Source organism: Pelophylax lessonae, assembly GCF_965119305.1.
Source record: "Pelophylax lessonae genome assembly, chromosome: 2".
In the NCBI taxonomy this organism is placed as follows: Eukaryota; Metazoa; Chordata; class Amphibia; order Anura; family Ranidae; genus Pelophylax; species Pelophylax lessonae.
The window spans coordinates 544,602,371-544,618,268 of record NC_138769.1 but is presented as its reverse complement, the minus strand read 5'-3'; the positions used below and the strand labels follow the sequence as shown (position 1 = coordinate 544,618,268).

General features: G+C 45.0%; 2 protein-coding genes across 2 annotated transcripts in view; one reads left to right on the top strand and one right to left on the bottom strand.

Moving 5' to 3' along the window:
* The window catches only part of GPALPP1 (GPALPP motifs containing 1), an 80,681-nt gene extending 72,068 nt beyond the window's left edge, over nt 1-8,613 (bottom strand). The window contains exon 1 of the mRNA XM_082246533.1: nt 8,392-8,613. Within this exon, the coding sequence (XP_082102659.1) occupies nt 8,392-8,470 (79 nt within the window). The 5' untranslated portion in view covers nt 8,471-8,613. The remainder of the gene's footprint in view (nt 1-8,391) is intronic.
* A 284-nt stretch (nt 8,614-8,897) lies between these two features.
* NUFIP1 (nuclear FMR1 interacting protein 1) overlaps nt 8,898-15,898 on the top strand; it is a 46,967-nt gene continuing 39,966 nt past the window's right edge. Inside the window, exon 1 of the mRNA XM_082247256.1 lies at nt 8,898-9,110. Coding sequence (XP_082103382.1) covers nt 8,921-9,110 — 190 coding nt within the window. The 5' untranslated portion in view covers nt 8,898-8,920. The remainder of the gene's footprint in view (nt 9,111-15,898) is intronic.

The window sequence follows — 15,898 nt, the reverse complement described above, 5'->3', positions numbered from 1 at the left end:
ATATATATATATATATATATATATATATATATATATATATATATATATATATACACATACATACATATATATACACACACACACACACACATACATACACACACAAAATGTCAAATGTACGTCAAACACACATGAAGCTGTATGCAGTTTGAAAATCCAACTGTAAAAAAGTCCTAACACTGTGCACATGCTTAGAGAAGGAGAGAACATGCAGAAGACCAATCAGAAGGATGAAATAGAAAGAGGTTTAAATTGACATTAAACAATACAGTTATTCTCTAAATATATTCTATACACAACCATTCTGCAATGGTCCTGTAATCCATTTTTCATTAAATAGTTTATTTACCGTTTTCTTGCCTCCTTGTTGCGTCCTCTGTGAGCTCCTAAACCTGAGAGGCTGCCACTTTTCGCGTACACCTGTCATACCAGCTGCAATAATCCGCTGGTTCTTGTCACTGGAATGCAGTGTATATACATACACTGGATATTTTTAAAGTTAAAAAAACATACTTGAATAGAACTTTTTTCTAAGGTTTTTTTCTAAACTGGAGTTTAGTGTGACCGTAACAGAAAACATGATGGCATCTTCCTGGCTGTGTAGGGCTGTATGAATAACAAAAGTAGCTGAATTGCTAGGGTGGAGGGAAGGGGAGTGTGTGTCTGCCATTTGGCCTATTTAGAGCCACAAAAATGTCTTGCATTGAGCTCCACCTTCTGGCTGAAAAAGGTAAACATGAAATAGCCAGGCAATTTTTCATAACAATCAGTTAACAAAATAACTTAAAAATATATATTTTTAAATAGAATAAAAAGGGCGAAAAATGAAAAAGGTGAAATACCCTGGCCACCCCTCTGGACCCTAATGCACACTAGTGGCCATGATACATTGTGCTGCTGGTGTAGTGGTCCATACACAGCGATACATGGATGACCATGGTAAACACAAATTTAAGCAGCGCTAGCACTCAATAGTAAAAATATAAATAACTCTGTGTGTGTACTTCAATTAAACATGTATGACACTCTCGTGGTAATACAAGTTGTAAAAAACAGTGTGTATGGTTATATCAACCTTGATAAATAACATTCAATAGTGATATAAAATATATAGTGCTGAAATTAGTTAAAAAAAAAAAAAAAAAAAAAAAAAGTTAAATATGAATAAATTGCTAAAAACTAGTGAAAAAAAGTCCATAAATATATTGAAATCAACAATCAGGTGAAATATTATAGTCCTTATAGTAATCCCAAGATAAGGTGCTCCAGTGCTAGTAAACAATAAAGTGCTCCAAGAGTGAAGGGTGCCCCTCTCAGTTCCCTACTCACCAAAACGCCAATAATTAGGAGCCTTAGAACAGTGGTTCTCAACTCCGGTCCTCGGGACCCACCAACAGGCCAGGTTGCAAGATAACTAAATTACATCACAGGTGATCTCATTTGCTGCTCAGTGATTGCAGTATTCTAGTCTGCATCCCCCAAGGTAATACTTAAAATCTGGCCTGTTAGTGGGTCCCGAGGACCGGAATTGAGAACCACTGCCTTAGAAATATTGCACATAAGCCTTGGCACCAGGATTCTTAAAAGGATTCCTCCATATGCTTTTCCCTATTCATGGGTCCGCTTGCGCATCCACCATTAGAATAAAAGAAAAAAGCCATGCATAGTGAAGTATGTTTTACCATGCACAATGGTAAAAAAAAAATTAGTGCATGCACCCATTTGCTGCATTTTGGTGTATAAGGAAACCCATTCAAATGAAAGAGCTGCTTTAGGCCCCGTTCACACTGGGGCGACGCTACGTCGCCGGGCGACCTCACAGCTGCGAGCTGCGCACCGCGATCTCGGAGCGGCCGGCACGGACTTCATAACATTGAAGTCAATGCAGGTCGCTCCGGGTCGCCCCAAAGAAGCGCCGGACCCTTTTTCTAAGTCGGAGCAACTTGTGTCGCTCCTATTAGAACGGGTCCACAGCTTCTCTGTGGAAGGCGACCTACGGCGACAGGTCGCCCCAGTGTGAACGGGGGCTCAAAGTGATTGTAAAAGGTATGTTTTTTTTAAATAAACATGTTATACTTACCTGCTCTGTGCAGTGGTTTTGCATGAAGCAGCCCCAATCTTGCTCTTCTAGGGTCCCCTGTCAGCGCTCCTCCTCTTCTCGGTGTGCCACCATAGGAAGCTATTTATTGTGGCACACCTGTGGTCTTGCTCCCAAGCCGCAGTGCCTGTGTCTATATATTATATATACACACACATACACTTAGAATATATATTTTTTAATAATGATCACATGACCTCTGTTCTCAACTGCATAAAAGGCTTAGAGAATGCAGGTAGTGTAAGCAGGGGGCAGAGAAGCAGCAGTACACTAACCTTCCCAGTAATTAGCTGTGCAGGGAGGTGTGTCAGCACAAGTCTGACTATTGGATTACAGGCAGGCTAGAAAACTGACCACACCGAGACGGTAGTGCATTCATGCCCTGGTGTGGTCAGTGTGAAAAAAAAAGGAAGCAGAGTGACTAGTAAGAAACATCAAGGATTTTACACAAAGGAAGGAATACAAAGAGAACAGAATACTTTTTCACACAAGTACATGATACAACAGACACACATAAGGAATATGAATATGTTGTGGTAACATACACTTTAATCTCCCCTGTAAATAACAAGTATTTCTGCTTGTATTACATCTGGATCTGAGTGTTGGTGCCAGGTTAGACAACTTTTCTGCACTAGAATATAAAATGTTTAAAAGCTACATTATTCACTTTGCAATTTATAGGTATTTGAAATGACTTTTTCATTTCAGTTCGCAATCACTGTAATTTTCACTTTTGTACACCATTGGTATAATTTGTACCAAGATTTACAGATCACATTTTAGCCATTCCATGCAATGGGAGTTTAATTGTGGTGAGATACTGCCAATTGCTTGTCTGCTTTTAACAACCCTGCACAGATACTGCATCTTTTCTTCTTAAAAAGATTTGCTCAGTTACATATAACAAAAGAAGACAGTCCCATTCAAAAATCAGTCTGGCAAGAGCCGTGGTGGTAGAAATATGCAATAAAGTTTACCAAAATCCTTTTGCAATGTATATCGGTGACCTGAAAGTGAATGTGTTTTCTTGATAAAACTGGAGTTGTTGAGATTTCCTGAATATGCCAATGACCTGGTTTCTGTGCAGATCCCTGATTCAATACTTGAGCCACTCACTCGGAACAAGTATGAGATAAAAGTTTCTTCAGCTTCCCTGTCCCATATACTTGTCATTGGCTCAGCAACTCATACTTTGACTATTCAAGTAAAATCAACTAGAATACTTCACTTAGCATGCTTGCATTTCCTCACTACACTACTTATCCATCAGAACCAGCAAAAAAGTCCTTTGTAGGTTCTGGTCAGTGCCTAAAGGCCCTTACACATGATACCAAAATCTGAAGGAAAATTTCTTCCAACGAACGATCTGCCGATTTTTCGGATCGTTAGTATAGCACTTTCGACAACCGATTACGAATTTTCGGACGACAAAAACTGGATGTGCAGGCTATAAAATTTTTATTGTACGTCAACACAACGTCCGATTTTCCTTTAATTGGTACAGTTTTCGCCTGAAAAAAAGACTAGGCATGCTCAGAGACGAAAGAACACATACAAAACAATTCAACACATGACATCACTTCTGAAGTTGAATTCTGTCGTACGGAATTTTCGTATTAAAGTAACCTCTTCACTTTCGACATGAGACTAGCATGCAACAAAAAACGGGCGACAGATCGTTCGATAATCTGATCGAGTGTACGGGCCTTAAAAGGTAAGTTCACCTGACAAAAATTAAACAGGTGAACTCCAAATATGGATGTAGCACCCTCCAAGGTAGGTGCTAGGTAAAATATAGTGGGCTTTGTCTGCTTATCAGCAAGGCCATGTTTTCAGCTAGGCTGGCATGTGTTCCCAGGTGTGCCTGATGTGTTGGGGAGTCTCCCCACTGTGTCCATACGGGGGCTCTCATTGGGCAGTGGAGGAAACCTGATCAATAGCACACCAGGGCTTGCATCCATCCTGGAAGGGCAGATTCTGCCACACAGCACTCTGGAAGAGGGTATAAGTCTGTGTGGAGCACGTGACAGATTGTCTTTGGCAGGAAGCAGAGTCCCAGGAGGGAGGTGACGGCTGTCTCTCCTCCTGTCAGGAAGAACCGGGTGTCCCAGGCGGCGTGCCTGAGTGGATACAGGGCTGAGCTGAGCTGCAGAGAAGGATCCAGGTGTGCTGAGGACCAGCGGATCGTTGGGGTCAAGTTTCAGGAAAGCATTCTGAGTTGTGAGTACTGCAAACTGCCCCTGGGGGTCTGCCTAGCAGAGGGGACCAATCCGGAGAACGTCAGAGGGATCCAGGAGCTAGCTAGCCGGTACAGGAATATAATAAAAGGGGTGCCAGCAGTTGGGCCCAGAAGTGTAAAGTGTTAAAGCATCATTGCTAGTGGCTACCTCAGTCAGTGAAGACTACAGGGAGCAGTGCACAGGACTTTTGAGCTGTGGGGAAGCATCAGAAGTCAAGTTTCAGTTCACAGACAGCAAGTCAGGTTTACAAGTGCCAGTAAGCGTTGGTCGGCATTCAGCCGGCGCTAAGACGTCGCTAGGCGACATTTTTTCTCAAGTGTCCCAATTCTGTAACTAGTGGAGCCAGAGGAGTATCCCACTCATTCCCTTCTCCCATCCAAGTTCCTACAATAAAACTAAAAACCAAAGATGCCGGACTGTTCATTGTCTCAGATCTCACACTTGGGCAACAAGCTTAAATGTGCTGTTGGTGTGAACGGTAACCATGGCAGACCCACATCAGGCCCAAAGCCTGGAAAAATTGCTACATGGATATTTGTGCTAATGACTTTAGTTGGTGATTTTAGTTACAAGTCATATATGTGTTTATATGGTACACAGTTTTGTTTTGATATTTTGGTGATAAATCTCATCTACAGGCCCCTAGGTCACTACAGCAAGGGTCTCAAACTGTTGGCCCTCCAGCTGTTGCAGAACTACAATTCCCATGAGGCATTGCAAGGCTGACAGTCACAAGCATGACTCTCATAGGCAAAGGCATGATGGGACTTGTAATTCCGCAACAGCTGCACTACAGGAACAAAGTAGTGATGTGAGGGCCAGTGAGAGGAACCACAGAGTATGGTACAAGGCATCTGTAACACCTGTAATTGTCATGTAAATGTCATGTGATGTAAATGTAAATACTCTGCTGGAGGACTTAGCGCTTTAAAAAATGTTAGGCCCCTTTCACACGGGCTGTCCGATCAGGTCCCCTTGTCAGTATTTCAGGCAGGCTTGATCAGACCCTCCATTCTCCCCTACGGAGCCGGCGGATGTCAGCGGTAACATCTCAGCTGACACTCCCCGCTATCCTATACGATCCCAAATCCAGACGGATGGTGGTCCTATTTTCCATCCGTCTGGCAGATCGGATATGATTGGGTGAAAACCGACCGTTGTCCAGAATAAGGGGAGAGTAGGACTGTGTCAGTCTCCGCTCTGCACAGAGAGATTAGACGGACTTGTCATCCACCTGCTCAGCTGGGATCAGCGTAGCGAACCCCCCCGCTAAGCAATCGGAGGCGCCCGTGTGAAAGGGGCCTAAAGTTCAAAATCAATTCTGGTTAGAGAGCTAATTAGGCTTCAATCATGGGAATCACAGGTATGTGTGATCAGCTGTACGGCTGCTTTCATATAAATGGACAACCGGGGTGTTACATACAATTGGCACAGATGAGCAGACAAGGACACAAAGGCCACATTTATATGGCTGTTTAGCCACATACAGCAGATTCCAGTGCCAAGAATACCTTTTGGCTGGAATGACAGGTGCATGTGAATAGCAGCAGCCACTCATCCTGAACAAAATATTGACAAGCTGACAGCAGCCATCGTTTTGTTTGAATGCAGTCAGATGTCTTCAGACTCAGACGCTCGTCCCTAACTGCAGGTAACAGCTTGGTGTGTGGCTACATGTGAACAGCGTCCTTTACATGTGAACAGTGATAGCTGCGGTCAGCCTTTTAATAATTAATCCAGCCTGAGTGGATGCCAATTCTTGTTGCTGGAATACGAGGTATGCAGGTAAACAGACGCATTAAGGAGGCCGCTCATCTGTCCCTATCTGCATGCAAAACTTCAGCTGTCTGTTTACATGTGAACAGTTGGGGCATCTAGAATTGATTTGTACAGCCTTCCTGGTGGTGGATGATTGCAGCTATTGGTGGTTGGGTGGGACACACCAGAGTCTGAGTAGCCTATGTCCTTCCACTGCAGTGAGTGGTGCTGTAATTACACCTTGATCATAGAAGGAAACTATGAAGAGGGGTTCCTACATGCCCAGTAACCAAAGAGGAAGGCACAGCAGCCACCTGTTTTATGAACAGGAAAATACGGTTGAGGGGGTGGAGCTTCCAAAAGAAGGTGGAGCTTGAAAGTCAAGCTTCCTGACCTTTGAAGCCACACCTCCTAACCCTAAACAGGAGATAAGAAGGGATAATTAAATAAAAAAAAAAAAAAGGTGTATAGAACAGAGGTCGACAAATCCCAGGTCAGCACGGCAACTGGAAATTGCAGCTTGGTGCCTGGGCTACACTGCAGCAACAATAAGACCCCCCTGCTGAGCATGCGGATGGCTGATCTGTCCCCACTCTGTGGGCGGATACAGAGCTGTCAGGTCCCTGCTGTTCTCTATGGGGGAATCGGATGGGAACGGACCGTCTGTCCGTTCCCATCCGATCTGATTGACGGATGGAAAATAGGGTTTCCATCTGTCCAGATTTGACGGATAGGATCGGATGTCAGCGGACATGTCTCCGCTGACATCCGATGCCCCATAGAGATTCATGGGGCATCCGTTCAGATCCGCCTGAAAAATGGACAGGTGGATCTGAACGGTCCGCCTCTGTGAAAGGGACCTAAAGCTGGCCATACACTATACAATTTTCTTATTCAATTTCCTTTAGATTTACCTTAAACTATGTAGTGCAAGGGCCTGCCTGACTGCATACAAATTGAAAGTGTTTAGGTTTGACCCTATATTACATGGTTTCGGTAAATCGAAAGGAAAGTTGAACAAGAAAATTGTATAGTGTATGGCCAGCCTAAGAGTTCGGGATGGCTGGTAATTCAGGCTGCGGCTTTGCAGATGTATTTGCAGGATACACACTCCTTCGTAGGAGCTGGCATCACCCTCTTGTGGGCGGGGCGGTGATAAGCGTGGCTGAGGGCTTCCCTTGCTTGCTTTCACTGCCTGTCCACCTCCAACATCTCCTTCTCAGTTTGACAGCTGGGTGATGGGGTTGCAGGCTTTATCTGTCACCTTTCTTTATGGTCTGTGAGTGGAAGGCAAGTACATATCAGTGCCGCCTCGACAGTGCAAGCCGCACATCAGTGCCGCCTCGACAGTGCAAGCCGCACATCAGTGCCGCCTCGACAGTGCAAGCCGCACATCAGTGCCGCCTCGACAGTGCAAGCCGCACATCAGTGCCGCCTCGACAGTGCAAGCCGCACATCAGTGCCGCCTCGACAGTGCAAGCCGCACATCAGTGCCGCCTCGACAGTGCAAGCCGCACATCAGTGCCGCCTCGACAGTGCAAGCCGCACATCAGTGCCGCCTCGACAGTGCAAGCCGCACATCAGTGCCGCCTCGACAGTGCAAGCCGCACATCAGTGCCGCCTCGACAGTGCAAGCTGCACATCAGTGCCGCCTCGACAGTGCTGCAGCCCAATCCTCATTAGTGCCGCAGTCCATCAGTGCCACCTCATCAGTGCAGCAGCCCATTAGGGCTGCCTCACCAGTGAAGGAGAAAAATTTTGTATTGGCAAATTTTTTTAGCAAGCTAAAAAAAAAAATGTATTTTTCTTAATTATTTGTTTAGCACCAGGCATGAGCAATTCTTATTGCCCGATGCCCAGGACAAGCAGTTGCAGGCACCGGACAGCTGATTTAAAAGACTGCCTTCTAACTTTTTTTTTTTTTTTTTAGCTGGCTTCTAGATTCAAAGCTAATTTGTCAAGCCCTGGTACAGAATAATGTCAGGGGAGCGATCTCATTTACAAAAGAGCTTTTCTATTCCTGCCTGGGAACACCTGATATTCCTGTTCCCTGACAGTGATCAGCAAGCAGTGAGGGAATGAGGGCCATGAACTAGCATCTTCAGAAATAAAGCAGCATTGCAAACTTCATATGTAATTTATACAACCAGCAAAGCTAAGTGGAGTTTTACTGCTTACAATAAAAACAAAATGTCAGCTGTGATCTGATTGGTCGCATTCATGAACCTACAGCATTCTATTTTGTGCTCTCCCTGCACCTTCAGTCTATCGCTGCACTGTTCCCCATCTTACCCTCCTCCTTGTCTTCCTCTTCGTTAGCAGCATTAAATCCTGGAGGCAGAGCAGGACCGATTATATCCCGGGACATCATGAACCTACCCGGCGCCGCTATGTGACGTCACTAAAACGCCACATTTCCGGTCCAATTTTGAGCGTGCTCATCAAATCATGGCAGGAATACAATTGTAGAGTGAAATGACGGAGTGACCAATGTGAGTGAGCAATGGCAGTCGTATGCGGATTCAGCGAATACAAAACCCCGAGCGGCCTCAAACTATAATAGGAAGTGCCGTATGCGCTTCAAGCCGCACATGTGATCGCAGTTTGGCCATCTTTGAGTTGGGCAGTACATTTATATAGAATATGTTTCATGATTTGTTTAACATACAGCAGATGAAATGTTCTAGTCCTTTCTCATTATACACGGGTGATAGGTGTGTGTGTGACAACAGAGTCTATAAGCTGAGGGCTGTGTGGTTTGTTATGGGTAGTACCCGGAAGTGAGGGGTGCACGCACGTTGTCATCCTGCATGCTCCAAGCATGGAGCACACTGCTCCATACCCAGCTCCTGTGCTTCGTCCTCCGGTGTTCTCACCTCCTCCAGACTCCGGGTCCCCAACACCTGCCCAGGCCTATGGACACTGGCCGCCTGCTTCTCCTCAGAGCCCCTGGTATGGAGGATGGAACCTGTGGGGTCCCCAGCCGGGCTATTTCCCTGGTCTACCTCGAGGTAGGTGATAAGAGGAGGACACATACCCAGGAATAGGTCATAGCTGTCCCCGGACACTGAGCACTCCTATTTCTCTCTGCTCTTGTTGCTTGATGTGTTTGTATTACAGAGGAAGGAACCAGTCTGAAGTTCTGTACTGGCATATTTGTTTTCACTGAGGGGCCTCACCACAGTTCAGGACTGTTGTCATACAGTTTTACAGTGGCTGCTGGTGCTCCATAATTTTTTGGGAGGGCGCAAACAGAAAAATGTAATAGGCATTGCTTTGCGGCAAAAAAAAAAACGCAGCAAAAAATTAGTGACTTTGAGGTCGCAAAAGTGTAAAAGGGGCCTTCAGTAATTACGGTATAGAGTGCCCCCCTTCAGTGCAGAGTGACCAGCGTGCCCCCCTTCAGTGCAGAGTGACCAGCGTGCCCCCCTTCAGTGCAGAGTGACCAGCGTGCCCCCCTTCAGTGCAGAGTGACCAGCGTGCCCCCCTTCAGTGCAGAGTGACCAGCGTGCCCCCCTTCAGTGCAGAGTGACCAGCGTGCCCCCCTTCAGTGCAGAGTGACCAGCGTGCCCCCCTTCAGTGCAGAGTGACCAGCGTGCCCCCCTTCAGTGCAGAGTGACCAGCGTGCCCCCCTTCAGTGCAGAGTGACCAGCGTGCCCCCCTTCAGTGCAGAGTGACCAGCGTGCCCCCCTTCAGTGCAGAGTGACCAGCGTGCCCCCCTTCAGTGCAGAGTGACCAGCGTGCCCCCCTTCAGTGCAGAGTGACCAGCGTGCCCCCCTTCAGTGCAGAGTGACCAGCGTGCCCCCCTTCAAGTGCAGAGTGACCAGCGTGCCCGCCCCCTTTCAAGTGCAGAGTGACCAGCGTGCCCGCCCCCTTTCAAGTGCAGTGGCCAGCGTGCATGCCCCCTTTCAAGTGCAGTGGCCAGCGTGCATGCCCCCTTTCAAGTGCAGTGGCCAGCGTGCATGCCCCCTTTCAAGTGCAGTGGCCAGCGTGCATGCCCCCTTTCAAGTGCAGTGGCCAGCGTGCATGCCCCCTTTCAAGTGCAGTGGCCAGCGTGCACAGGAGGACACATGGACACCTTACAGTCACCGCCGCTGCCCTGGGTGAGAGCGGTGAGAGACGGAGGCACTGACTGCTTCATCACTTACCTGCTCTTGGGATGGCTCTGGCTGACTCACTCGACCGGACCAACTGCTGTGCTGTGTGCTGCTGAAGACTGAACTGGAAAGACGCCCACGCGCGCCGCTGCTCCTCCTCGCTTTGACGGCGGCGGGAAGGTGACGGACGGTGAGTGATTGACGCACGCACCGCCCCCACGACGACGTCAGCCGGGATGTCCTGAATGATTGGTCCAGGCTGGAGTCTGGACCAATCACAGCCAGGACAGGACTAGTGGGGAGTGTCGGGGCACATTGCTCTGCGCCTCGATGACACCCAGAAAGGCTGCCAATCTGCGCCTCTGCCTGCTGAACCCCCCCCCATAGCCAGCAATAGGTCCGGCGCCCAATAGTAGGCGCCTTAAATGGAAATTTTTATTTATTTTTTTTCTTTCTTTGCAGATGCTGATTGGGGGGGGGCGCGGCCGGCCGCCACTGCAGTTTTAACAAATTCAGCTCTGGAAGGTTTACCCCCATTCATGACCAGGCCATTTTTTTTTTTTTTTTGTGATACGGCACTGCATTGCTTTAACTTTGCAGGAACAAAGGATCCATGCCATCTGTACTGACAGAATGGAAATCTGACTTGTTTACATAGTCAGACTGCCATTCTGTTTGTGTACTGAATGATCAGCGGGTGCCAGTGGACATCAAGTTTAGTAGTTTCACAGCGAGAGCGAGCTCACCTGTGGCGCACACTCACACCTGCTACCCAGAAGTGCAGGATCACATATATATATATATATATATATGATCCTGCACATCCTGGCTGCCCTGTAGCAGGAAAACTGCAATAGGGTGGTTGGCAAGTGGTTAAAGCTGACCTCCAGGTATGAGTTTTCTAGCATAGCTACAGAGATCCAATGTAAGGGATCGCTATGGAAGCAGAACACCTGGCAAAGGCACCATTCACAGAATGAGTATTTTTTTTGCTTGGAGAGGAGAGGACTGATTTACAGTGCTTTCAGGATTAAGTCCCTAATTATGACCCAGAGCGCTTTAGGTGGGAAAAAGACAGTTCTAACTACAGTGACTGTGGTCCAAAAAGGATGAAAGGATAAGTTCACCTTTACAAAAAATAAATAAATGCACATCTTTCTTTTCCATGTAAAAATATATGCATTTATTATTGCTTTTGTAATGGACCTGTAAAGCATTGCACCCGCAGATTGTGCCACAGTCCTGCATATCTATCTGTTTGACCTTGTCTCTGATACAGCCAGTCAGACAGTTACACTGACAGGAAGACGTAATAAATTCAACCGCGCCATGGTAGTTTATTGAGAACTACAAGCCAACAACTGTAAATGCTGTTGGACCTTGTAGTTTTCCTATTCACAAAACACTGTGAATGAATGAATGATGGTGGTGGGGGCCACACTTGTTGCAGATTGTGGCAGCTAGCAGGGGGAGAAGATCCCTCGCTAGCTGTTAGAACGAGGGATTGGGGCCTGGTGCATCTGTAAAATGTTACAAAAGGTGAACTTTAAATAAGATAAGTTCATCTTTGTAAAAAATAAATGCACATCATTTTGCAGGTAAAAAATGTGTGTACAGTATATACATTTTTATTTTTTACTAGGAGCCTGCAAAGCATTGCATCTGTGATCAGAAGATTGCGGGTGCAATGCAGGACTTCTGCAGACTGTCAGTGTAAGCTGTCTGCTTGTACCTCGTATGGGCAGGCAGATACACAATGACTAGAAGTATCGATAAACTACCTAGAGTGATACAGATCTCCTCTATTGAGAACTCTGTAAATGAATGACACGGCCTCACAGCCACATTTTTTTAAAGGACAAGTTCACTTTTTTAAAGTAAATGCGCATCTTTTTGCAGGTAAAAAAATGTGCATGTACTTCCCGTGGAGACAGAACGGTGGTCTGCCATTGCAAACCAGGCAGACCGCTATTCTGTCAGTAATGAACACAGGGATCCTGTGTTCCTCCCATTGAGCAAAACCGATCGCTGTGTTAATCCATCAAGCCCATCCTCCACAGAGTTAGAAAGCACCCGCTAGGGACACATTTAACTTTTTGATTGCCCCTGGTGTTAACCCCTTTCCTGCCAGGGTCATTACAGTAACAGTGTGTATTTTTCGCACTGATTACTGTAGTAAAGTCACTGGTCCCCCCCCCAAAAGTGTCAAAAATTTCAGGGGTCCAATCTGTCCGCCGCAATGTCGCAGTCCCACTAAAAATTGCTGATCGCCACCATTACTAGTAAAAAATAAAATTTATAAAATAGACCTAAATCTTTCCCCTAGTTTGTAGACGCTATAACTTTCACGCAAACCAATCAATATACACTTATTGGGATTTTTTTTTACCAAAAATATGTAGCACAATACATATTGGCCTAAAATGATGAAAAATTTAATTTTTAATTTTTGTTTATTGGGAATGTTTTAAGCTCCATTCACACCTGGGTGTTTTCAGCTCCAAAAACGCTCAAAAAAACATTTCCAAAACGCCCAACAAGTAAGTTTAAATTTAAATGGCCCCTGTTCACATCTGAGCTTTTTAACGCCTGAGGCAAAACGCCCAGCACTCAAAGTACATGAGCTTCTTTTTGGGCAGATTACAGGCGTTTTCCATTGTTCTCCATTCAATCTAAAAACGCCTGCACAAAAATCGCCTGAAAAAACGCCTGAAACAAAAACGCCCAGGTGTGAATGGAGCCTTATATCAGAAAGTAACAAATATTGTGTTTGTTTTCAAAACTGTCACTCTTTTTTTGTTTACAGCACAAAATCTAAAAACCGCAGAGGTAATCAAATACCACCAAAAGAAATCCCTATATGTGGGAAAATAAAGGACATCAATTGTATTTGGGTACAGCATTGCGTGGATCTTTTTTTTCCACAGTTCTTATTGTTTTATTTTTTTCTCTCTCTATGATCAGTCAGAATAGGCCTTCGCTAAAATTTTGACATTATTAATTCTGAAAATGTATTTTTTTTTTCTACAAGTTTTAATTTTGTTTACTGCTAAACTACATCTGAGTTATAGAGGAACTTTACCCAAGGTGCCCTCTGCGTTATTTTATTTTGCAGCCTCTTTACCTTTTATCAATAGTTAACATACCCTCCCAATCAAATCCAATGTTGTCCTGCTGTAATTGGCTGCTCTGCTGCCACAAGCTGGGTCCCACTCTCTCATTTTTCTAAAGTGGTGCCCACACTATAAGAAAATCGGGCGAACGATTGGCCGGTTTTATAGAATGTGTCGGCAGATGAGAACCATTTGGCCCATCTAGTCTGCCCAATATATCTGAATCCTATGAATAGTCCCTGGCCCTATCTTATATGGTCCTTGATGTTTCATAGCAAGTCGGAACCGAGGATGGAAATAATGTACAAAATTCTTGTACTACAAAGGCTTTCTTTTTGTTATTTTGTTGTTTCTGATCATGTGCAGTCTTTCACATATTCCTCTTAGGAAAAACGGTACATGTTAACCACTTCCGCTCTGGAAGGTTTTTTTTGCAAATATTTTATTCAAAAGAACATCGGGAGTTTATACATCTTAGAATTAATAGCTCCGGAAGGTTTTACCCACTAATGACTAGGCTATTTTTGCGACACGGCACTGCGTTGCTTTAACTGACAATTGCGTGGTTGTGCGACGCTGTACCCAAAAATTAATTTTTTCCCCCACAAATATTTTTGGTGCTATTTGATCACCTCTGCTATAAAAAATTCCCAATAGAAAAGATTAAAAAATCTCATTTTTTTTCATCAATTTAGGCCAATGTGTGTTCTGCTACATATTTTTGGTAAAAAAAAAAAAATCCTAATAAGTGTATTTTGATTGGGTTGCGCAAAAGTTATAGCGTCTACAAACTATGGGATAGATTTATGGCATTTTTTTACGGCCATTAGCAATTTTTAGCGGGACTGCGACATTGCGGCGGATAAATCTGACACTAAGTGGCACTTTTTGGGGACCAGTGACACCAATAGTGGTCAGTGCTAAAACAAAAATGCACTGTTACTGTATAAATGACGCTGGCAGGGAAGGGGTTAACACTAGAGGTGAACAATGGGTTAAATGTGCTCCTATGGAATGCTTTCTAACTGTGTGGGGGATGTATGTGCTAGAGGAAAAGAGAGATCTGTGTTTCAGCTTAGCTTTTTTTTTTTTTTTTTTTTTGGTTCATTTTATAAAATTCCTGTATGATATCTTTAAATTGTCAACAGAATAAAGGCTTGCTCACACTTTCAGGTGGGGAGTGGTAAAAACAAGTGGTTGAGCCTAATTTTTACCGCCCCCACCTAAACTGTAAATGCTGCATGTGCATTGTGGTGCGGCAAAAATGATACCCCCATCATATTCTGTAAGCAGGACCACCCACTGACCATGACCCATTCACCTTAATGGGGCTGCCTCGCCATCGGTTGTAGAGCAGTGGTACCAATTTTAAGGGCTTAAAGCCAGCAGTAGGGAAGCAATGTAACACTGTCTATTAATTGCTGTCTGAAAAGCAATCCACAGATCGATCTGAAGAGGGTGACCCAAGTGAAAGCCCTATTGGTGTCTTAGGAAAATGCATTGCAGGCTCAAAAATCAGTGTAATAATTGTTCCTGGGTTGTTTAGGGATCGTTTCTGATATTTTTAGTATACATTTTAAAGTGCTTCCATGTGTGAAGGTAACCTGAAGGAATAAAGTTATTTTTTTTTCTCTCCTTTTTGGGGCCGGCACACCATTGCGCTTCAGCTGAGAGTTAAAGGATCACCTTTGGGAACATGTTACATGTTCCACCCCCACCAATGTGGTGCACTAGGCTAGTTCATTGATTCTTCCTGTCAGATTGTATCTGCTTACCCGTACGGGCACACAGATACACTGAATTTGTGCAGGAGACCTGCATGGCACCAGTGATCTGCTGATTGCTGGTGAAATGCATCACAGTCTCCAAATTAATGCACATTTTTTTTCCTGCAAAAAAATGTGCGTTTAATTTTTTTCTAAAAAGTGAACTTATCCTTTAAGAGAGCCTAACACTCCCCTTTCCTGACGGTGCTTGTCACGCTGCAAGGTCTCTCCCCTCCCTGCTAGTCCCCGAGTGTGGGGCTGGAGACAGGCAGGAAGGTAAGTAGGAGATAAACAGCGCAATGTTAAAAACATTAAGAGTTTGTCGCTGTAAAGCTCCTTTTATTTTTAAAGCCCCAGATATTCCTTAAAGCACCTCTGCCTAAAAAAAAAAAAACATCAACCCTTCCCCTTATTTAAATATGGTTTTGGTTAAAAGTTGTATTTTTTTCTATCAGGACAAGTAGATTGTGACCCTGATTTTTCCCATGGACAGGGAATTTATTTTTTTAACACACTTCCCTTCCCTTGCTTGATCAGATGAAATCCAGTTATAAGGTTGGCTTATTTATAATGAATATTTAGCCTCGGTTCACATTTATGCGATGCGGGAAGGCTGCGAATCCGCAGCCTGTTCCCGCATCGCACACGCACCCCCGGCAGTTCACACTGCCATATGCGATACGCTGGGGGTGTCAATGTAATGTTAACGACACCCCCAGTTTGATCGCATATCGCAGTGCGATCGTGCAGTTCGCACAGGATCGGATCGCACAAGTGTGAACCGCTGTGCGATCCGATCCTGATGCGGCTGCCAAAAAGGGTC